This window comes from Ochlerotatus camptorhynchus, unplaced genomic scaffold (genome assembly GCF_037179485.1).
Source record: "Ochlerotatus camptorhynchus isolate MF236.1 unplaced genomic scaffold, CSIRO-AGI_Acam_v1.1 ptg000457l, whole genome shotgun sequence".
In the NCBI taxonomy this organism is placed as follows: domain Eukaryota; kingdom Metazoa; phylum Arthropoda; class Insecta; order Diptera; family Culicidae; genus Ochlerotatus; species Ochlerotatus camptorhynchus.
In genome coordinates, this window is record NW_027040943.1 from 320,160 (window position 1) to 344,582 (window position 24,423).

At 38.7% G+C, this 24,423-nt stretch overlaps 2 protein-coding genes across 2 annotated transcripts in view; both read right to left on the reverse strand.

The window, feature by feature from the left end:
• Positions 1-24,423, reverse strand: part of mtSSB (mitochondrial single stranded DNA-binding protein) — a 363,002-nt gene that overhangs the window by 301,901 nt on the left and 36,678 nt on the right. The window lies entirely within an intron of this gene.
• The window catches only part of LOC135712068 (enolase-phosphatase E1-like), a 45,930-nt gene continuing 30,039 nt past the window's right edge, over positions 8,533-24,423 (reverse strand). The window contains exons 3-7 of the mRNA XM_065235052.1: positions 24,241-24,377; positions 23,878-24,134; positions 23,409-23,746; positions 20,399-20,978; positions 8,533-11,845 (exon numbers count right to left, since the gene is read on the reverse strand). Coding sequence (XP_065091124.1) covers positions 9,852-11,845; positions 20,399-20,978; positions 23,409-23,746; positions 23,878-24,134; positions 24,241-24,377 — 3,306 coding nt within the window. The 3' untranslated portion in view covers positions 8,533-9,851. The remainder of the gene's footprint in view (positions 11,846-20,398; positions 20,979-23,408; positions 23,747-23,877; positions 24,135-24,240; positions 24,378-24,423) is intronic.

The window sequence follows — 24,423 nt, forward strand, 5'->3', positions numbered from 1 at the left end:
AGACCAATGTGCAAAATTTAATGGAAGGGGTTAAGCGGAAGGCACGGCAGTTCGGATTTGGCAAACCAAAAGAATAAACAAACATGTTTTCCTTTAAATATATGAATTGAACTACCAAAAGAAAAATAAGAAGATTTCGTGATATGAATTTTGACTGAAAGAAACGATTCTTTTGTCGACCAATTTTTGCTCGTTCCAGTCTTTTAAACCCTTGTGTGAAAAGTATGTTTAGCAGAAACGCCAAAAAAGATGTCTTAAATGTACAGTTGCGCCCGATATATACTTTAAATACATTCTTAATTTCAATAAATACTTTAATTACTCACAAAATTTTATGTTTATTTTTTTAAATATAGGGTTTTTGACGTAATATCCGTCCTACTAAGCACAACCCGCGCTTTACCTCTCTTTTCTGAACGAGTTTGAACAAAAAAAATGGAATATGTTTGTCAAAGATAGCTTCTAAATTGATTCATCATTCCATACGTACTGTTGGATTTGATAAAGAGTCACAAATTGTTGAGATATTGTTTAAAATCTAATACTGCTTCTTGACTCTAAATTCGTTCTACGAGTTTCAATTCCGTCCTAACGCATTGAAACGCCATAAGATTTTCTTCGTCCTACGGATAAACGTAGAAGCGCTTCTTTTGTTTTGTTTTGACAATGAGCGTAAATATTCACAATGCGCTCTAATAGGATTTATGTTGTAGCTAATGAACTAACGCATAGGAACAAACTTATTATATTGATTTGTGCACGGTGAAATCATTGATATTAATGATCTTTTCTGATCGATAGAACGGAAATGCGCGATTACGACGAAGTAGATATTTACCCTAGTTAAATTATTTGTCATTACATAAATTATCGTTAATTATTTGTTAATTACTTTACAATACCGCGAAAAGTATTTAACTTCAAATTATGGCTGTCTTCAAAATATGTAAATTACCACGATGCATTTTAAATATCACGCACTTATATCTGGAAGGGCGCGCCCTTCGGTTGCGCCTAAGTGTAGGCAATTTCATTCAAAATTACTGGTAATTTTGCGAAAAACCCTGGATTTCTTAATATTTGAAACTTTCTACCGCAATTTATTAAATAATTCGAATTCATTGAAACTTGACATCAATCGGTGCAGTCCGTTTGTTTGGATGTTGATATTGTATGCTACACGGATAGAAATCTCCTTATACCTTTTGGCAAATTTCCATTGCTGATTATTCATAAATTGTATAAGTCGACTAATAAGCAAACGCCTTGCAAAAAGTTAATAAAGATCATGTGTCAAATGAAATGTATAAGCGATCACACATACCTTTTAAGCATTCTAATAGGACCTATGTGGTTTGTCTTATGGAATGTATAAGGCTGATGCTTTGGCAAAAATGTATAAGTGAAACACATGAATTAAATAATTGATTTTCGTTTCGTGTACTTAACGTCAGCTCTATAAAATTGAAATTAATGCAATTTTTTTTTGTTATGAAAAATACATCAAGGCAATCATTGGAGTCTCATTATGATATACTTTTAAGATTTATCTTGATATCTATCACCGACAATGTTATACGTGACCAGAGCTGGTAAATATCACGACAGTCATGTGACAATGAGAAAATAGATCCTCTCACTATCACGAGACGAAACTACCTATAATTAGCTTTCTTGTCATGTTTCAATGATCAAGCACTAATGAGAATAATTGTTATGCGGTCAAAACATCAACATTTCTAACTGATTTAGATGAAATTAAGCAAGCAACCGTATCTAATCGGTAGAGTGAATATATTTATAAGATTTCCTCGGTACAAGTAATTTTAATAGCAATAAATGAGCGTGATAATCACGATGATCACAACACTTTCAAGTTCTGTCATGACAAAAAAATCGATGAGATTTTGACGAAAATCTCTGTCATCGTTTTCTCATCCAATGATAGTGATAGAAGTATATCTGTAAATATCGCGTGCGATCTTTCATTGAAAATGACATTTGCCAGCCCTGTACACGTGACAATTAAAAATGCAATGCATAATGATCAATTTGCCTCCGGATTACGGTACTTCATGAACAACCTGCAGTCTTGAAAGAACATTGAATTTTTAAACAGTTGGAGATTAGACTGGCCCACATTTATATGGGAGATTTTTTATCATTTGTTTCAACGGGCCAACCCACAGATTTGTGCCATTAGGTGGGAAAACAACTCTCTGAAAATGTCAGCAAATTCGGATGTAACACGAGCTGGCGCTTTTGGCTTAAAGTTCATATGGAGATTTTGGTTGAAATGTATGGAGAAATAACATCCCTTTACTCTTTCGTGCATAAAACTGGTTCTGCTAATTCTTTTAAGCTCAGAATTTCAGCACATGTAATACATAAGAAACAACTTTGCTAAATACAGTATCTTGATTCAAGTTAGTATTACCATAGAGGTAACTCTAAGACAAGTAGGTCCCGAAGAAACGTGCTCAACTTTTTGGCTCACCTCTGGTACTATCTTCGGTCCCAAGCTTGTCGAATCACCCCTCGAAACATAGGTAAAACCAATAACCCCTTATTTTATCTGTCAAACTTTCATAGCGAATCAAAACAAACATTGCGTAGTACTAGAATTTCGACTAGAATAGGGTACGTTAATCGTTTGCTTGGGACCAATAGGCTACTAAAGTGGTGAGCCAATTTAAAATCGTTAGTTTCGTATTGATTGTTGGTATTACGGAGATAATGGGTCTTATTACGGGTGTCACTACACGGTGATAAGGAAGTGATACTTAGAATAAGAGCCGTGATTGCCGTACAAATCAAATGGGAATCACTTCACCTTGACGACAAGTGACAAATTTTCACCGTGAAGTGACATCCGTAATAAACCCCAATAATTCTTGAATTTATATGTTCTACAAATGTTCTTATATTGCAACAAAATGCAGGAAGCTTATACAACGTATCAACTAGATTACCACTTAAAAAATAAAAGTTCATATTTTCCACAGGCCACATCCAGACTCGTGTCAGTAGGTGAGATAACTACTCTTTGAATGTTTCAGCTATTTTTGACGTAACACGAGCTGGCGATTTTGGTTTAATGTTTATATAGGGGATTTGGTTGAAATTTACATATATAAAATGCTCATATACATCAGTCAAAAGCGAGTAGGGTTAACTACCCCATTTCCGGCCTATTAAGCACAACCCGCACTTAGTCTTTCTTAATCTAGCGCAGTTTAGCACCAAACGGAATGTTATTATTACTGATGGCTTCCAAATGTATTTACCTTTCGGTATGTACCGTAAGATTTGATAAAGAGAAACCAATCGTTGGGATATTGTCAAAAGTCTAACACTGCTTCTTGACGCCAAACTCGGCCTACGGATTCTAAACTCGGCCTAACGCATTGAAACGCCAATGACATCTGGATCAACAATAGAGAAGGGCCTATCAGCATTTGTAAACAAACCGTTCCAAAGCCCATTCCTCACAAATCGAAGGCCGCTCACACAAACCAACACCATCATCGTGTAGGTAGAAGTTTCCCCTATCCGATGATGGTGTTGGTTTGTGTGGGTGGCCTTTGCTTTGTGAGTGAAGGGCTTTGGAACGGTTTGTTTACAAATGCTGATGGGCCCTTTTCTATTGTTGATCCAGAAATCACTTCGGCCTATCGGATGAAGATAAAAAGTGATTCGGTCGGAGCGCTTCTTTTGTTTTTGGGAATAATGGGTGCAAACCTTCATATCACGCGTTCTCATTGACTTCGTTCCGTAGCTTATAAACTAAAGTATCGTACCAAACGCACAATTTACCTGTTAACTCTGAAGTCAAGTATTTATTTGAAGTTTTCTGCTCGATAGGCCCAAAATGGGCGATTAAGCCGAAGTACTTATCTACCCTTTCTGAAAAAAAAACTAACCGTATTCATAATGCAGTCTTCAGTAAAGTTGTTACTCATTGTAAGAACTACAAGTTTTGAAAATCTGAATCAAATCGAGAATAAGGAAACTTTTTTATGATCGATAGAGTGTAGGAGTGTCATTTTTCATGAATTTTATCCAAAATCCCCATACAAAATTCAAACTAAAAGCGCCAGCTCATCATACAACCACAGACAAACAGACGTAACTCTTCATTGTGTATCTTCATTCACGCATTTAACGGTTGATTTGAATATTATCGGTTCCGCGAACTACTCGCCGCAGCGCTGACATCGGATCATTTTGACGTTTCTATACATTCTATAGAACTTTTATGCAATATTGTTTACGAGTTAGCGAGCAAGCTTGTTTTCCGCGAGAAGCCCGAGAGTTGTCGTTACTTAGGTCCTATGTTTTGAGATACTATGTTTTCAAGAACAGCTTTTCAAAGAGTTACGTCTGTTTGTCTGTGATACAACCAAATGAGCTAAAACTTTTTGGGAATGGTTTTCTCACCTAAAGGCACAAATCTAGAGGTTGACCCGTGAAAAATTAGAACTTTTATTTTTGTGGGCCAGTCTATTGGAGATCCTCAGAACTTGATTAACCTGAGGTTTTGGAAAAAAATATTAAGAAAAAGTAGTGAGCCAAGTTGAAATCGTTAGTTTCCACGGGTTGACTATACCATAGAGGTACTAGAGCTGAGCCAAAAAGTTGAGCACGTTTCTTCGGGACCTTCTGGTCTTAGAGTTATCTCTATGGTATAGTTGTCGGTTCGGTTTTGTTGATGCAAGCAAAATCGCACCGTGTTCACTAGTTCGCTGCACACGGTGCGGTTCTGGTTTTCGAGAACCGTATTTCGTGTTCACAAAGATGATGTTCTGAATTCAAGAACAGATCCGGTGCTATTGTAGTGTATGTGCGTGGTGCGCATTATTCAAAATTTCCAGTAATTAACTGCCATAATTAAACATACTTTGTATTTGATGAATTAATTTATGCAATGACAAATCGAAATGGCGGTTTTTGAATACAGAAGAACTGAGAATTCAAATGAAGTATTATAAAATGTGGGTATTTCCAGAATCGGGATGACGTAAAGAGACAGAAAATGATGACCGACGCCATCTAGAAATTCAATTTCAAGGTGGCGTCAGGCATCGATTTGCGGGCTCGATACGCCGTCCCGATTCTGAAAATACCCATATTTAAGGGTATTTGACTATTTCTCAGTTTTTTTTTATAACCGGAAGCCACCATCTTGGATTTCAAAATGGCATCGGCTATCGATTTCCTGTCTCTAGACGGCATCCCGATTTCAAAAATAGTAATATTGATGGGTATTTGACAGTATTTCTTAGTTTTCCTGCAAACAAAAGTCGCCATCTTGGATTTTAAGATGGCGTTGTACATGGATTTACAATCTCTACACTGAACAAACTGTACCTTCAATTTTCAAGCTGCTATGAACACATGAAAATACGAGCTCCATCCAATTTCGTAGGTATCTATAGCATATATAGTTTTATACAATAAAAGGTGTTCGAAAATCAAGTGAATTCCATAAACCCATCGTATGAATTGTGTTGACGCAAAATATGTCAAAAATTCATAAGACGATCCTAGGTCAGTGCAAATTACAACAACAACAACGAATATGGCGCAACCAGTTGTGTGACAGCACTAGACTTCGTAAATCTGTAAATTGTCGAATCAAAACATTAATTTATGTATTGTAAACTATTGTTTTGCATTTGCAGATTAGCTTCTGCTGCTTCCGGATCTACATTGTACATCGCTGCACCGGCTAACCGAGTAGACCCAATTACTTGATAATCGAACGCCAACGGAACGAAAAGTTCTTAGGATCCAACGACTCAGCTCAAAGCTGCATCGTCTGATGTACATCGATTGCATCAGGAGCAAACTCTATATAGTTTCGATTGAAATTGTAAGTAAACTTAATAAAATACTAATTGAAATACGAGTCAATATAAACTAAGAAATTAAAAATAATCTCAAAACTAAATGACGTACAAAAAGTTAGGCCTATTCTGCGCGGCGTGTGAGGTGAGGTGACACGCTCTCACTTGTGAAGTGACAATTGTCACCTCGGGTGAGGTGACTCTCCGTGCAAATCAAATGGAGAGTCACCTCACCCGAGGTGACAATTGTCACTTCACCATCACTTCACTGTCACTTCACCTCACACGCCGCGCAGAATAACCCTGAGTAATTATTGAGTTCCATGATATCCCGTGATATCCATAATTTGTTTGGATTCAAATTCATAGTTGTATACGAGAAAAACCATACGATGGCTGTATGCATCAATTTGACAGTGCTCCATAGTCCTATCGCATGGAATTCAACATAAAATCTTGTCGCAATAAAATCATGCGATATTACCATAGAGGTAACTCTAAGACCACTGGGTCCCGAAGAAAATCATTATTATTTTTGGCTCACTCAGTACCAGAACAACGGTCCCAAGCAGTCCCAAGCTATTTCACTCACCCCTGCATGTTCAGCATGAATCCACACACCCCTGATGTTATCTGTCAAACTTTCATAGCGAATCAAAACAAACATAGTGTAGTAATAGAATTTCAACTAGAATAGGATACGTTAATCGTTTGCTTGGGACCAATAGGCTACTAAAGTGGTGAGCCAATTTAAAATCGTTAGTTTCGTATTGATTGTTGATATTACTATGAAATTTGATGGAATAATAGTCTCAGTGTATACATAACCCCGATTCCGGAAATATCCACATAGAAGGGTATTTGACAGTATTTCATAGTTTTTATTAAGATAGCTTTGGACATATATTTCTGGTCTCTATACGTCATCCCGATTCCGATTCCGAAAATACCCATATTGAAGGTTATTTGACAGTATATTCCAGTTTTCTACAACTGGAAGCCACCATATTGGATTTTAAAATGGCGTCAGCCATCGACTGCCGGTCTCTATACGGGTACAAAGCACGACCGCATGGTTGACGTGGACTACGTTAAGCTGTTTAGTGCATATTTCTAGATTTTTTTTATTTGGAAAAACGGGTCGAACGAAAACGAGAATATCGTTGATTGATTAAACACTATAGTCGCTATATTCATAGTCTGGCGGATAGAATTTCGATCTATCGAAAAAGCGAAACCAATTCAATATATTGTAGACCAACAATTGAAAAGGTACTATCAACTTTAAAAAACAAAACGTTGATTATTCTTTCCTCGCCAATCGAACGCAAATTACCGGCATCATCGGATTGGGGAAGCTTTCCTCAACCCAAAGATGGTGTTAGTTTGCGTAGGCGAGCCTTGAGTCACGAGAAAAGGGTTTCCGAAGTTTTTTTTTCACAATAGCTGATGTGCTCTGTTGTTGGTAATGATTTGCTCGATTGGTTCCGCTATTTGACAGCTCAATTGGCTCCCGAGATTCTATCCGCCAGACTATGAATATAGTGACTATAGATGCCTCCGGTAAAATGTGTAACGGAAAATTGGCAATGTTTGAAAAATCATTGCTCAACAATTTAATGTATCGATAGATTTTAAATCTATTATAATAGAATAAATCTTCAAAGTATGTAGTTTCAAATGGTATGGAATGTAATTTGTCAATAAATTGCTGAGCTAACATTATGTTTGCCGTTACACATTTCATCGGAGACATCGTGTTCGAAGTATTAAAATACATAGAAGTATAAGTGACTGACTTTTCTCAAATCAAATAAAAAGGTGCTTAGTATCGAGGGGGACGACTCTATCTACGATGCAGAAAAGATTGTGTTTTGCTGTGGCAAGCTGCACGCACGCTGAGTAGATAGAAGGATGTCGATTTTGATTTCCTACAAAAAGATAAAGCGCGATGTAAGTAGATGCGAGAAATGAAAGATGATTTTTCGAAGATTGATTTTTTGAGCATCTAGAATTGAGATTTAGATGTGTCGCCCCCCTCGCTTAGTATAACATTAATTGAAAAATAGGGTGAATCAGTTATTCAATTTCAAAATAAGAGCAAAAGCTCGTATACAGACTCTCACCCTGTTAAATGTTTTGGCGACAGCAGCGCTCTTTTAAAACTTTTCAGGTTCAAGCAGATTGACACGCAACCAAGTGGTGCTCGATTATGACATCTAGGTTAGGAAAAACGTTTATTTCATGAAAACAGTGACAAAATGATCAGTCTTTATTTGAACATTTTTCAGAGGAAAAAATGGAAGAGTATTTTTATTTTAACAGGTTCGTACAGTTATTTTCTATCGGTTGGTGTATTTGGATTCTAATTCCATCTATAAATGACAAAGTTATAAGCGTTCAAAACCTATCACCTTTTCGTGACGGTCACAATTTTAGAATTTCGATTTACCCCCGGTACCTTCCCGTAAGACAGTCTGCGTCAAAATAGTGTAAAGAGTATTTAATGGGCGCAGTTCAGTTCGGATGCAATTTATTTACAATCGATGCTAATCACCCACTGAGCTGATTCTATAGGATCAAGTATGTGAAAGTGTCGTTTTTGTAACTTACGTGGTTTCTCAAACAAGCAACTCAATGATTGATTTTTGAAGGAATTTCTTTCACAGCAACTAACCTCGTATTTAAATAATTCCTAAAATATTATTGGTTAGTTTATTTCCGTTCTTACGTTTATTATTCATGCCATCTTCTATTTTTCACTTGAATATCTTTATTCTCTTAAAGTTTTACCATTTACGTGCCAACTTCGAACTTCGAAGCCGGCTTTATAGTTTCTCTTTTCGTAATTGGAAAACACTAAGAGCTTACATAAATGCTTTCCATTTAATTACGTTTTTGATATTTATTCACGCTCGAGAATCTTTTGGACACATGTTCATTCTTCCCAGTCTAACACGATAATAAAATGAGAACATTAGACAATTGAAAACAATGATTACAAGTGAGACAGACTAACGCATCACAACGTTACTTTTCCATAAAGCGACAAGATAATACTGAATTGTTTTCTCTAACAGGATTTGTCGCTCGACGCGGAATGATCCACCGGGGGTTGGCTTGGCAAACGAAAACAAATCGAATTAACAATAATAATTGTTTGGCAGTCTATCCGTTGGATGCGGTAGGTTTTTTTTTGTTTGTTTTGTTGTTGCGATTGTGATCGTGGAAGGAAATTGATGTTATAACGAAGAACACGGTCAAGACTAGACCTCCAAAGTAGCAAAGGTACTACACAGTTAGTCTCTAAAACTAATTTGAGGAACTATAATTTCTTGTTAGTCTTTTTCGGTTGTGTGCCTTCTGCTCCGTTCCGTGGGAAGACATATATAAATGCAGTAAGGTGTTTCTTTGCCCCCTTCCTGAAAAGTCATTCCGACGTGTCTTTGAAATTAGCTATCAATTTCCTCGTTTGCTGTATTATAGTGAATCCATTATCGTCATACAGTGCAAATTATTATTTTTTTATTTGGTACGAATAAGGTCAATTACAAAAAATGGTACTTTCAATAAAAAACGGCATCACAACTAGAAAGTTACGCATTGTGTTTCGTATATCACGTCAAGAACTAAAAGGTTAGCGTGAATGATTCTCTACGACTACAGTTTCGAGATTGTTGTCTTCTGTGTAAATGTATGGTAATAAATGTCAAATCTGCTCATTTAGTCAGATTTGAGTTGTTGTTTCTGCGTTGTTCACTTTTTCTCTTACAATCAAACGTCATTCCCTTTATATTGGACTTTGCAACGGAAATGGGATACAATCATTGTTGGAGCATTTGAAGAGTGTTAGTTTTGTTGTTTGTCCTGCTAATATAAATATTTATATAAAAATTTCTTAAGCATGTTAAACGTGGTCTTCTGCTCATGAGTGGAGCATTGATACGCACTTTTTTACCTACTTATCAACGGAAGGGGTCTACAATCTAGAAAGCAAGAGATTTACGACTCTGCTTGGACTGGAGGCGTCGGGGTGTCCGCGGAAACATCGATCACTTTCTTGGACTTGATTTCAGCCACAACATCGGACGAGGAGGCGGTGCTGCTATCGTTTTCAGTGCTGTTACCATTTGTGGTGGTGGTTGCCGGAGTGGCCTCTTCGACGTTGCTGGCGGATGTGTCGTTTTCTTTGTCACTGTCGGCCTTCTCGTCGTGGTCGCCATTTGTGGTTACTTTGGATTCTGCTTCACCATTCTCTGGAACACGTGATTCTTCTTTACCGTTGACCTTTTCAGACGTTCCATTTTCTTTCACTTCTGTCGGGCAGGTGGTGGTGGTGGTTGAGACTTCTTCTGATTCTGATTTCTTCGCTTCGGTAGCAGCAGATTCAGCGGGTGTTTTTTTGTCATTCTTAGTCTCTGACTGGCTGGTAGATGCAGAATCAACCTCCATCGCTTCAGTGGCTGGCGCCTCTACTTTTAATTTTACCTCCTCTTCCGGCTTTGTTTCTAATTTAGGGACATCAGATGACTCGGCTTCCATAGCAATATCTTCCTTGGCTTCAATGGCGACTTCTTCTACCGGTCCAGCCGTAGTCGCTTCTTCACCTTTGGTTTCTGGGACTTCTTCCGAGGTTTCCATTTTCTCCTCTGACTTTTCTTCGGTTTTCGTTTTGTCAACGGATTCGGTCGCAACAGGCTTGGCAGTTTCTGGTTCTACTTCGTCCACGTTCATCGTTTCTTCAGTTTTACCTTCTGAACTATTCGCTTTCTCAGTTGTCGTCTTCTTCTCTGCTTTGGTCTGCTCTTCTACTTTCGATCCTACAGTCGGTGTCGGTTTCTTTACTTCTGTCTCCATGGGCTCATCGACCGGTTTGGCGTCGTCTTTTTTAGCTTCCGGTTCTTCAGTTTTAGTTTCCGTCTCAGTTTCCTTCGTCTTGCTTTCTACTTTCTCCTTTGAAGCATCGTCAGTTTTAGCTTCTGGTTTCACTTCTTTGGCAGGAGCTTCATCCGTTTCCATCGTCTCAGCTTCCGCCACTGGTTGAACTTCCTTCTCGACGGGTTTCTCTTCTGCCTTCTCAACTGCAACTTTAGCAATCGCTTCCTTTACTTCTTCTTTCTTCGGCTCTTGAGTCTTCGTCTTTTCGACCGGTTTCTTTTCCTCCTCTTCTTTCTTCGGCTCTTCAGTCTTCTCCTTTCCGACCGGTTTCACTTCCTTCTCTTCTTTCTTCGGCTCTTCAGTCTTCTCTATTTCGACTGGTTTTGTTTCTTCCTCCTCTTTCTTCGGCTCTTCAGTCTTCTCCTTTTCCACCGGTTTCTTTTCCTCCTCCTTTTTCTTAGCCTCTTCAGTCTTCTCCTTCTCGGCCGGTTTCTTTTCCTCCTCTGCTTTCTTAGGCTCTTCAGTCTTCTCCGTCTCGACTAATTTCTTTTCCTCCTGTTCTTTCTTAGGCTCTTCAGTCTTCTCCTTTTCGGTCGATTTCTTATCCTCCGCTACGTTCTTAGGCTCTTCAGTCTTCTCCTTCTCGACTGATTTCTTTACCTCCTCTTCTTTCTTAGGCGCTTCACTCTTTTCCTTCTCGACTGATTTCTTTTCCACCTCTTCTTTCTCAGCTTCCTTCTTTTCGACTGACTTTTCCTCTTTCTTATCAGCAACGGGTTCCTTCACTTCTTCTTCCTTCTTAGGCTCTTCTTTACTTACCGCCTTCTTCTCTGCCGGCTTTTCCTCTGCCTTCTTATCAGAAACAGGTTCCTTAACCTCTTGTTGCATCGGTTCTTCAGGCTTCGCTTCTTCTTTATCGGGAACTGTTTCATTCGTCTTCTGAGCAACAACAGGTTCCTTCACCTTTTCTAATTTGAGTTCGTCAGTCTTCGTTTCCGTTTCCGGCTTTTCCTCCGTTGCAGGCTCAGCTGGTTGTTTTTCCTCGACCTTTTCTGTGCTCTTCGTTGAGGTAACTTCGGCTTCGGCAGTTTTTACAGGGGTTTCTACTGGTTTTTCGACTAAAATGGAAGGAGAAACAAGTATAAGTTAGTTCAACCACAGATTTTGATGGCTATCATACTAAAAATCGAACTTAAGATTTTGAATAATTAGAGCAGATCAGGACTGGTAGCGGTTGATGATCATGAATATAGTGCTGAATGATTTAGTGAAGTATTTCAACGGGACATTTTTTAAAGTGTACCTCCCCTAAGTACTTTGTTGAACTAAACATTCTGAGGTCCCAGGAAATTCTAGCTGAAAGAGACAACTTTTTGTTCGAGATTCTAAAAACCATTTCTTACGTAGTTATGAATACAGAAACATCTGTCTATAGTATACACTAGGTATTGGGGACTCGAACAGTTAAAGAATTTTTTTTGTGAATTCTTTGAAATCAATATATCTCTGCAAAAATCTTACAAAAACCCTAATGTTTCCTCTTTGCATACCATTTGAAAGTGAAACAATTTCATTTGGCATATTTAGAATTTTTGGCGGCCATATTAAACTTAGTCGCCAAATTGATTTTTTTTCGAAAAAGCATACCTCCCACTAATTTAAAAACTAAGAACGCCATTTGAAAGCTGAGACTTTTTCCTATTACAAATTCCTTTAAATTTTGCGGCTTCTGGATGTTATGATTACCCCCTCAGATTCAATCTTGTTCTTAAGGCCATGTACTGCTCTAAACTTCTTTTCAGAACCTAGAACATCTCCAGTAATAAGTAGTACTCATAAAATTTATGATCACAAATGGTTTAATTTACACAAAATTGAGGAATTTGGGTCATATGATAGATTTTTTTTTTTTTTTTGTTGGGTACATTACCACTGCGACCATTTATTTGATCTATTGTAGTATATTCCCCGGTTTTTTGTTAACCTTATTAGGGTGAAAAACTACTATTAGAAGTAACCATCAACGCCTAACTTTAGGTATATTCCCAGCAAGGAATTATGTGTCGTATGAAACGCACTACCTTACTAGGAGATGAACACCATATTTCAAAGGGCTGTAGTAGTCCCTTATCAAAGAACTTTTCCCTTCTGTTAAGAAGTGCTGCACAGTTGCACAATAAATGTTCGGAGGTTTCTGTTTCCTCGTTACAAAACCGACAAATATCATCATCAACTTTTTTAATTAGTCTTAGATGATATTTGGCTGGACAGTGCCCTGTAATTAGTCCTATGTAAGTACATAGGTCTTTCTTTGAGAGGCTAAGGAGTTTTTGGGTGTTTGATGCATTTGGCATCACAAACTTTCTTGATTGTCGGGCTGTGACAGTATTATTCCAATTACAATCTATCATCATCTTTTTCCAGTTCCTTAATTCCATCTTGATGGAGCTTGGAGAGACCCCACAGAATGGTTCAGGTCCTAGAAATTGTTTAGATGATCCTTGCCTGGCCAGTTCATCAGCCTTTTCATTACCTTCTACTCCACAGTGTCCTGGCACCCAGTAGAGATTTACTGCATTGTTATTAGACAACTGTTGAAGTAACTGAATGCATTCCCATACTAACTTGGAAGTACATGTAAATGATTTTAAAGCATTCAAAGCTGCTTGGCTATCAGAAAAGATGCATAGATTTGCATGTTTATATTTTCGCTTTAAACACACAATAGTGCATTCTAATATGGCTTGAATTTCAGCCTGAAAAACGGTTGGCCATCCACCCATGGAAACTGAAATATTAACACCAGGACCTGTCACACCAGCTCCCACTTTATCATTTTGTTTTGATCCATCAGTAAAGAATACAACTGATCCTGGGCGGATTTGTGGTCCTCCCGCACTCCAGAGAGAGCGGTCTGGTTGTACCACATTGAACAGTCGACTAAAATTGAATTTTGTCTCCATCCAATCATTCCTGACTGTAACTAAGGATTGATTCGAATTAGTTTTAATATATGTAAGTGTCCCTTAATGTTCCCTTCAAACAAGGTTTTAGTTCGCTTAAGTCTTAGTGCGCTCTTTTCAGCATCTAATTGCACAAATTGGTGTAGTGGAAGAAGATTTAGTATCGCATCTAAGGCTTTCGTAGGTGTGCTACGCATCGCACCTGTTGTAGATACCGTAGCCAGTCGTTGCAACTTTTCTAGTTTGTTTATTGCACACTTTTCCTTAGTTTTTGGTCACCATACTAATGAGGCATATGTAATTCTGGGTCGTATTATAGCCGTGTATATCCAATGGATCATTGCTGGCCTCAGTCCCCATTTATTTCCAAAGGTCCATAGTGCATTTGTTGCTTTACCTATGATTTGGTTTAAGTGTTGGTTCCAGTTAAGTTTATAATCAATTGTAACTCCTAGATATTTGACTTCAAGTGAAAGTTTCATTGATGTCCTTTCCATGTGAAGACCAGTTATTTTTATGTTTCTTCTTTTTGTGAAAGGGATAATATGTGTTTTTTGAGGATTTATGCTCAATCCTTCTGACTTGCACCAAGCAATGGTGTAATTTATGGCTTGTTGCATCCTGTTTGTAATAACATCGTCATATTTTCCCCGAACAATTATTACAATATCATCTGCAAACCCAATTATTTCAAAACCCTGTGATTCTAGATTTGTTAGTAAATCGTCTACTACTAATGACCACAGAAGTGGAGACAAAACACCCCCTTGTGGGCAACCTTTAACAGCTCTTACTGAAATATTTGAGCTACCGAGCTCAGCCGAAATTTCACGTTTTGAAAGCATTTCACTAATCCAGCTTATGATACGTATGTCAAAGCCACGCTTTGACATTGTCTTTGCCATAGAAGTGTGTGATGCGTTGTCAAACGCTCCCTCAATATCGAGAAATGTTGCAAGCAAAATTTCTTTTGCTTCAAACGATTTTTCTATTTTTGAAACAAGTGTGTGTAACGCTGTTATAGTTGATTTTCCTGATTGATAAGCAAATTGATGGCTGCTCAAAGGATTACTTTTCAAAAATTTTGATTTTATGTGTTGATCTATAAGCTTTTCCATGATTTTTAGCATTACGGATGATAAGCTTATTGGTCTAAACGATTTAGGTGAAGTTTTATCTTTCTTGTTAGCTTTCGGAATAAATACAACACGTACTTTTCGCCATGATGACGGTATATACCCAAGCATAAGACTTGCTTTAAACATATTAGTAAGAGATGAAGTAAGTATCCCATTACTTTTTTGAAGAAAGGCAGGAAATATTCCATCCCTGCCAGGAGATTTGAATGGTTCAAATGCATTTATGGCCCATTCTACCTTAGAACTAGTAAACATTTCATCAGCTATGTTTTTTTCATCATATGTAGATGTTAATAAACTAGCATTGGACCTATTTGTGATAGATATTTGAAGACGACAGTTGAGCATGAGTGAACGAATACAAACAGACTGTCGCGCACGAGAACAAAGCGAGTGTAGTAATAAATGTAAACCGTTTCATCACATGTCCAAAAAAAATTGAGTAATTCATCCTAAGCTTCGCTTAGAAAGCATTCACTGAACTTTCCTTCCATAATGCTTTTTAAAATTAATTCTCCATAAAATTTCCATGTAATTCACCTCAGAATTGTCTAAAAATTCTGCTCATAATTATCGTGGCGCTCTGTGTTCTAAATTCTTCTGTAAATTCACTTGGAATACTCCTTAGAATTCTTCACGTGCCCTTTATTCTCGGAATTCTCAAAAAAAAAATTCTCAAAATTCCATTGGAATTGTAACTTTAAAATTCGATCGTAAGATTTCCTTGGAACTCTCTTTGAAAATTATTTTTACATTGTGAGAGTGGAATTACGCCAGGATTTGTTGTTGTTTTCTACACATGATGCATTTCAAATGAAGCGGGTATGACTAGACACTACATAATTTGCACTGGTTCCAGCAACCCTTTTCACCATTGAAGTATATGGAACAACTACCGCAGGAATCGCAAAGTGGATCATGGAACAAATGTGCCATTTTCACACCGTCTAGAAAAAAATATTCTTAACTACTCATAGTAGAATAATTGATGTTTTTTGGCCCATGGCTATATTTTGAACATTGCATCACATAAAATTAATAAAATTTTAGATAATTGTGAAAGTTATATGAAAATAATTACACTACTTCCACTTTTGTTTTCAGTAAAATATTTCACTAGTGGTAAATAAACTGAAAATAATGCTGACCACGACAGTATCGGGAAACTTCGTTCGAATTTGGACTGGCACAGGATACTCGTCCCTGCCGATGTCAATGCAGCTGCCCAAACGCTCTCGCATATTTTGGCTTACGTCAAAAAGTTCCTAAACAAGGTAATCATCATCCTTGGCAAACAAGTGAACTCCGTATGTTTAAGTCTTCCAAAAGAGCCGCGCTAAGAAATTACACCAAGTAGCACACCCTACAACTCAAGGACCATTATGCGAGGATCAATCATGCGTATCAACGAACCAGTCGCCAATGTTATCGGTGTTATCAACGAGATGTTCAACGGAAGCTTCGATCTCACCCGAAAACATGTTGGAATTATGTGAATGAGCAACGAAAGGAGTCTGGCCTTCCATCGACTATGATACTTAACGACGACTTCATCCCCTCAGGACATTTGCCGTCTGTTCTCAACCAAGTTTACGAGTGTATTCTCGAATGTGGAAGGACGAGCACGTTTCTCTAGCAGACAGTAATGTTCCAATGTCTGGTCAATCTTTGGCAGCTATCAACATCGACCTCGCTACGATAACTAGGGCGACTTCGCAACTGAAGTCTTCATTTAAGCCTGGACCTGAACGGAGTTCCTTCCGCCTTTCTCAAGCAACACATCGATAGCTTGGTGGCTCCTCTCTGCCTTCTGTTCGAAATGTCCCTCTTCAGTGGGGTGTTTCCTTCATGCTGGAAATCAGCTGAGATGTTTCCAGTGCATAAGAAGGGGATGCAAAAGAAACATCGACAACTATCGCGGCATCACATCGTTGTGTGCCATATCTAAACTGTTCGAGTTGTTCGTTATGGAACCATTAGTCTCTCACTTCAAGCAGCACTTGAGCGAAGACCAGCATGGTTTCATGGCAGGGCGGTCGACTACTTCCCACCTTTCTGTTCTCACCTCGTACATTACGGAGAGTATGACAGACCATATGCAAACAGATGTCATCTACACTGCCGCTCTTCGCATGTCGGTCCTAAAGCAATTTTTATCAAAACTGAGTTTTACAATGCAAATGGTAGCTGATCACCCATATTTTCATAATACTGGATGAACTCATAAACTTTGTTCTGAAAAAGTTTGGAAAGACAGCCAAATTGGTTGTCTCATCACATAAGAAGCAATGGTACGAATCAAGCTTAAAATGCGATTTTCTCGGCTTGCTGATTTTTGCCATGGGACCGACATGCGAAGACCGGCAGACTGACCTATCAGCCGCCTTCGACAAGTTGAACCATCCTATAGCGATCGCCAAACTGGATAGGCTCGGTATAAACGGCAGGCTCCTAGGATGGTTCGCATCCTATCTATCTGATCGTCAGTTGGAAGTTGCAATCGACGACTGCCGATCTCCTCCGTTCCCTGCCACTTCGGGTATTCCGCAAGGTAGCCACCTCGGCCCGTTGATATTTCTTGTGTATTTCAACGACGTCAATTTCGTCCTCGACGGTCCACAACTGTCGTTCGCAGACGACATGAAAATCTATCTCCAAACGCGAGCCATCGCTGACTGCCGCCTTCTCCAACTCCAACTTTTGCTAATTGGTGCCAACTGAACCGCATGGTTGTAAATCCAACAAAATGTTCAGTAATCACGTTCTCACGGAAGAAACATTCAGTTATATCCTAGAAGGCGTTGACGTACATCGTGTGAATCACATTAAGGATCTGGGAGTCATCTTAGTTTGTTAACTCACATACAGCCAGCATATCTCGTGCGTGATCGACAAGGCATCCAGAACGCTCGGCTTCATTTTCAGGATAGCTAAAAGTTTCACGGACATCTACTGTTTGCAGTCGCTTTACTGCTCCCTCGTCCGGTTGGTGTTAGAATACTGCTGCCCTGTATGGAATCCCAATTACCAAAACAGTGTACAAAGAGTAGAGTCTATTCAACGACGATTCATCTGGTTTGCCCTTCGACGATTGCCTGCCTTTGGAAGGATCCTCATCGCCTTCCAAGCTAGTCGGTGCCAGTTAATTCACCTGGATCCTTTGTGGAGTCGAAGAGATACGACAAGGGCCCTGTTCGTGGCAGATATTCTACAGGGCAGAATCGATTGTCCTTCTATTCTACAACAAATCGACGTTAACGTTCAACCACGAGCACTCCGTAACAACGCAATGCTGAAGATACCTTTTCCTCGTACAAACTATCAATGAGCTACAAAGGGTTTTTAATCGTGTTGCTTCCTTATTTGATTTTCACTTGGCACGCGAGACGCTGCGTTAGAGATTCCGTGATACATTTTTAAGAATTCAGTGTCAACATTTCAAAGGGGCGTAATTGCTTTTGTAAACAATGGCTTTAGCCGTCGATTTCTCCCGAATAAAAGCTCACACATGAAAATTAATGAAACCAATAAGTAGAGAAATGTTTCCTCTACCAGCTAGCATTGTTAAGTTGGAGGGGTGAGCTTTAATTCGCGCGAAATCGACGGTTAAAGCCAATGTTTACAAAAGCAATTACGCCCCTTTGAAATGTTGACACTGAATTAGGAATTAAGTTGGACTTTACGGACCTTGCAGCTTGTTACTTCTTGACTATATTGTATTTCCTAGTATTGCTTAATCCATCATTAGAACTAAACCCAGTCAACTGATGTAGAACCAAATAAACAAATGTCTGAATACTCACGCATTTTCAATCGGTCCAAACTAAAAAAAGGTGGCATAATTGAACCCAACTTTTAAGAGTTATGTGGTTTTGCGTCAATTAAATCCGATTGAACCCGTTTCTTAGCTCGAAGAATCATTTTATGTGTTAAAATAGTGATCTGAGGCATGTTCGTCAATATCTAGAGAAAACATATTTTCGCCATGCCCGCTAACCAACTACACCGGAAAAAGTTTGCATGTAGCTTTCATTGGAAATGCACATGATTTCATCCATAATCAAAATTAATGGAATTCAGCTGAATTTCACATAACATTTATGCGATCTCATTAAATTTATGTGATCTTGCAAATTAATTTCATCGGCCTTATAATATTCATATGATTTTGTGGTGGGAATTGCTGCTATGTGATTACAGGAAAGCTATGTGAATTCCACATGGATTTCATCCATTAGATATGTGATAATTTTTTTATGATCTCTTTGATTACCATTCATATACTCCACCCTGAGCAGAGCAGCTACTGAGTCAATCACAGGTAATATTTAAAGATTCACTATATTAACTCAAAAATAAGATAAAATTATTTGCACATTGAGGTGGTCCTAAATATGTCCCAAACCTGGTCCAAAATATGTTTCAACAAGCGGCTTGAAGTAGAAAAGGTGGGCCAAAATAAAATAAAAAGCGTCATCATTATTTGTGATATTTGCTTATTTGTTTGTCAAATTGCATCGTACAACGATAAAAACATTTAACTGTTTGTGCTGATTTCACAGCTGATGAACTCATTTATTCTAACAAAATCATGTTTCGAGAAATTGTATAATTACGCCTATTCTGCGCGGCGTATGAGGTGAGGTGAGGTGACTCGCTGTCACTAGTGAAGTGACAATTGCCACATCGTGTGAGGTGACTCTCCATTTGATTTTCACGGAAACTCACCTCAACCGAGGTGACAATTGTCACTTTACTGTCACTTCACATCAGACGCTGCGCAGAATTGGCCTAAATCATTTAGGCCAATTCTGCGCAGCGTGTGATGTGAGGTGGCTAAATGACTTCCTAAAGTGGTCCAAAATACCTCCGTTACCCTATTTAAAATATAAAATATTATTAGCCGCAGATTTGTTGGTCAGATGATTGAAAAAGAAGCAAATATTGTTTTCCATATTTTGAAAATTGCTTAGTTGGATCATAATGTCTAGTAATTTTTCTCAAATAATGTATAATATTAGACAAAAGAAGGTGCTCCCGTATGTTCATTATGCCCCTATTTCTTTTTCGTCGCATTTCAAGCTTATTGCTTATAGCATATTAGCTTATTGCGTGCTCTTAACTTAGTGTTCTAGATGCACTTCCACAGCTATTAATTGAGAGCTGTCGATGCCTGTACCATTTTTGCGCGCTTCGCTATATAGCATTCCATGGTTAAGGAACATTCGGGGTAGTGTTTAGATCAATCCCCAGGGGAAACATGTCCAGGAATAACCAAGAACGAGCAGCAATCAAGAGAAGGCATTCTTTACGATGTAGCACAACCATATTAGAGGGAGAACTTTAGCAAGATTTCTAATTGAACAATGTAAAAGATCCAATCCACGGTTTCCTCTATGGATTACCTTGACCCTGCAGACACATTTCGGGTTGTTGATGATAAACGAAGGTTATCATCTAACACCCGCATCAGGCATATCCAAGAATGTTATTACAGACGAAGATAATTATTTAATACAGATTGAACCATTTGTTATCGCAAATTTTATGTATCAGAACAATACCATACCTGGTGTTGCATCCTTAGCTTTCGGTACGACCTCCTTCTCGCTAGATTCGGCAACCTTCTCTTCCGGAACCGGTTCCTTCTTCTCAACCGCACCACCATCCTCCTCGTCCACGTCCATCTTCTCTTCGTCGATCTTTGCCTTCTTAGCGGGTGGAGCTGTTTCATCCTTGGTCTTCTCTTCCTCTACCTTAGCGTCTTCAACCTTTTTCTCCTTTTCCTCTTCCTTAACGTCTTCAACCTTTTTCTTCTTTTCCTCTTCCTTTTTCTCCTGCACACCCGTTACTGTTTCCACCTTCTGTTTGGCATCCTCTTTTACTTCAGTCTTGCTGACTTCCTCCTCCTTCTTCGTATCCTTCTCCTTAGGAGATTCTTCAGTTTCAGTCTTATCGGTTACTTTCTCAGTTTTAGTAGTAGTTGACGCAGGTTGGACATCGGTCATCTCGGCATCAACGTCCATCGCTTCGCCAGCTGATTTACCGTTACATTCAGCAGCTGGTTCCGCCGCTGGTGCTTCTCCATTCTGCTTCGCAGCAGCATCATTGCTGCCATTCTTGTCAACTTTGACGACCTTTGGCGGAGGCTGTTCCGAAATTTGAGAAAAGAAAATGGTTAATATAAGAACGCAAACAAAATAGATACGTTAGAAAATATTTGATTAAAAATTAAAATTGAATTACAATACTTCTCACTTATCGTAAGATTACATGATAGATGGCGTTATAACCGACACATTGGGTTCATATCTTGGCTCTTCAAAGCTTCTCGAATTGACGATAGATGGTTTCGGTCTCTTTAGCTTAGCCAAGACAAAAACCACCCCCACAGAGTAGAGAAAAACAAGAAAAAAGAGAGCAATCTAGATGGAAGAGCGAGAGGATAGGATTGGGGAGAAACAGAGCGCTCAAAAAGGTGGGACTTGGGAACGGATTATTCGAAATGCAGTTCTCTAGATTATTATTTGCTTAAGTAGATAAATGATTATGGATCAGTTATTTGAAGCCACACAAATGTGTGGAAACACATTTGATACAACGATTACAATAATAACAAGGCGTGGCATTTTAGCTGTAATAACTTTGGCTAGAGCAAAGATTCTGATATCCCCCATCAACATACATAATCTTATGAGCTATTTTTTCCTTGCGGAGAGTTTCGAAGTAGTTAGTTAAAAGTTATCTAACAAAGTAATGTGTCAGCTTAAATATCCAGTCTTGTATTTTTGTAGTTCGAGTCTGTTGAGTTTGAATCGCATAAATTTCGGTCCATTGTAGACACTCACGTGCTTGAGTGCAGTAGTACAAACCGAGGGTGACAAAGAAAAGTCGTATCCAACGATCGAGATCGAACTAGCTCAAACTATTAGACCCTCATTTCACCACGGTCTGCATATTTCGAGCTAGTTGATGTATGTGGATCGATTGGATAGAGCCTGTGCAGTGGTAAACCTAGTCATATAACTTAAGATTGAATTTATACTTAATCAATAATAGCCTCCCCTGCCGACGACCGAATTCTTACAAACACCACACCGGTGCAAATCAATTTAGGTGTTCCATCAATATGTTTGTTTATGTAAGAAGATAACGGCGGTACAAGACCCGAAATAAAAGCAACATATGAAATTAATAGTGATAGCAACGAATGATAGCAATATACGAATGGCTACGAACATATAAACAATGTTACATTTTCAGTTCTGATATGCTTGATTTTCCGTTTACTACCTAATGTTATAAGATAAAGAACCAAAAAGTACATCGTTTGACAAAGCCTTTCTACGCAACATCAATGTGATGAGAAGTTCACAAATCGCAGAACGACGTGGGCGCATACACACATACACACACGAAAAAGAGACCGATAGTGCTAGAGACGTAGGAGATATCCACCGCAAATTTTGACAAACGACACCGAAAGAGGTTTCGTGCGCACAAGGAAGCAATAGTGAATACGAGTAGCAATAGAAGAACGAGGATTGGGCAACCGAAATTTTGAATAAACACGACCGATTGTATTGTTTTGTTTTACATTGTTTCCGATGCATCGATTGGGATGCTCTTTAGCTTCCTTCTATCTTGCATCATCATCATCTTAGAGGTTACTTTATTTATCGTCACAAGCAGAGCATCCTCAGTCGATCCATCGGAAGTTTGATCTTTTATTTTCTCTTTTCTCTTCATTGTTTTAAGTTATCCAGGAGTGAACAAATACTTTCAAAAGGCTTCCAAACACTCACTTCTTGGCCTTTACGATTTTCCAGAGCAGACATTACGAGAAGCTCAAGTAACATCAATCCGTCAAATCTGTGTAATACTAAGTACAATCAATTGCTGCATATTTGTGTAATCGGTTTTATTGTTATCCAGTGACAATACTTTTGTTTTATTTGTTTCTCTTCATTTCACACGTCTAATTGTAACATTAAATGTAGTTGTACTAGGTTGGGACATGGATCCCCTTAATTTCACTAAACGTTAATTTTGATCTCTAATAGGAATAATTCACTTTTGCTTTGATTCTGATACTGGACAGATATCGTACTGTTATACTCTTAAAATGATCGTTGTAAAAACGGTGTAGCAAGATTCGTTATCACAAAAATAAGCATGAAAAAAAAACTAAGCATAGTAATCAGGTGGATTCGATATTGACACTCAAAAACGAATATCAAATTCTTTCTCTGTGTGTTCTTCAGTCCAGTTCAATGTCAAATGTTGTTCAGCGTCTTATCTTCTATAGAGATGATTCATGTTGTATGGGGGATCTTACTCTGTTACTAAAAAAATCACTTTCTGATGACCGAGTTAATTGCGTCAAAACTTCCTTCAGATACCACTACCATCTACTGCAGTAAAATTACTAGTACCACATACATTATTCAAGTTAAGTGTGTGTTTGTCTATCTTTTCCTTTTTCTTGTGTATGATTACGATTTTGTAGGTGTGTAAAATGTGTGATAGAAAAATGGAAAGAAAAAAAAGTAAGAGAATTAACGCTTATTAGGATATACCTGAGCTTCGTCGTCTTGGGCAGTTTCGTCAATTTTGCGCTTGCTGGTTCCGTTCTCCGTTTCGGCTCCATTTTCGGGTTCAGTTGCCTTTTCCGATTCGGCCACTTTTTCCGACTCAGTAGCCTTTTCTGTTTCGGCTGCCTTTTCCGATTCGGGTTTTTCCTTTTCCTCAGTTTCGGTTCCGTTCTTCGATTCGGTCGATTTGACCGATTCGAGCGGGAGATCGGAGAAGGATGAGATAACGGTGAATTCCTTGCGGTCATCCTCGGACAGTTTGGCATTGCCGGGTCTGTCCAGGAGCACTACGTTCAAACCGGCTTCCTTTGCGGCTTTAGCCTCTGTTCGCAAAGAAGACAAAAATAGAAACAACCATTAGAACCACGTATTATGAAACAATCACTTAGCTCTACAGTTATAACAGATTTTGAAGGACCATTCAGTAGCTGAAACAAATCACCACGTAACTTACCGGCAACGACGTCGGTCAAGAAGAGAGCTTCTTCGCCGGTGACTTCGACTTTCTTCAGGATAGCATTATAGCTGTCCTTCTCCTGCTTGGCGCCGATCTTTGTGTCGTAATAACCGGACAGATACTTGACCAGATCGCCCTGCTCGCTGTGCTCGAACAGCATCTTCTGTGCATCGACGCTGCCACTCGAGTAGATGTAGACTTTGCGACCTCCTTCGTTCCACTGTTCCAAGGCCTTTTTGACATCCTCGTAGACACTATGGTTTGAATTTTTGAATTGATATTGGAATAGTGGGTATTATACACTGATATACACAAGCGTTGATGCATGAGATAATTTGCAGAGAAACATTCGGTACTTACTGTCCCTTGATGGAGCCATCTTTATAACCCTTGGCCCAAACCAGACCCTGCAGAGTTTTCAGCGCACCGGTCTTGCGGTCCAGTGACATTTGCCATTCGACGTTCTTGACAACGTCGGGTATGATATCTTCGGAGTCCTGGCGGAATCGAGAAAGAAAAATTACATGATTAGTTTTTGCTGAG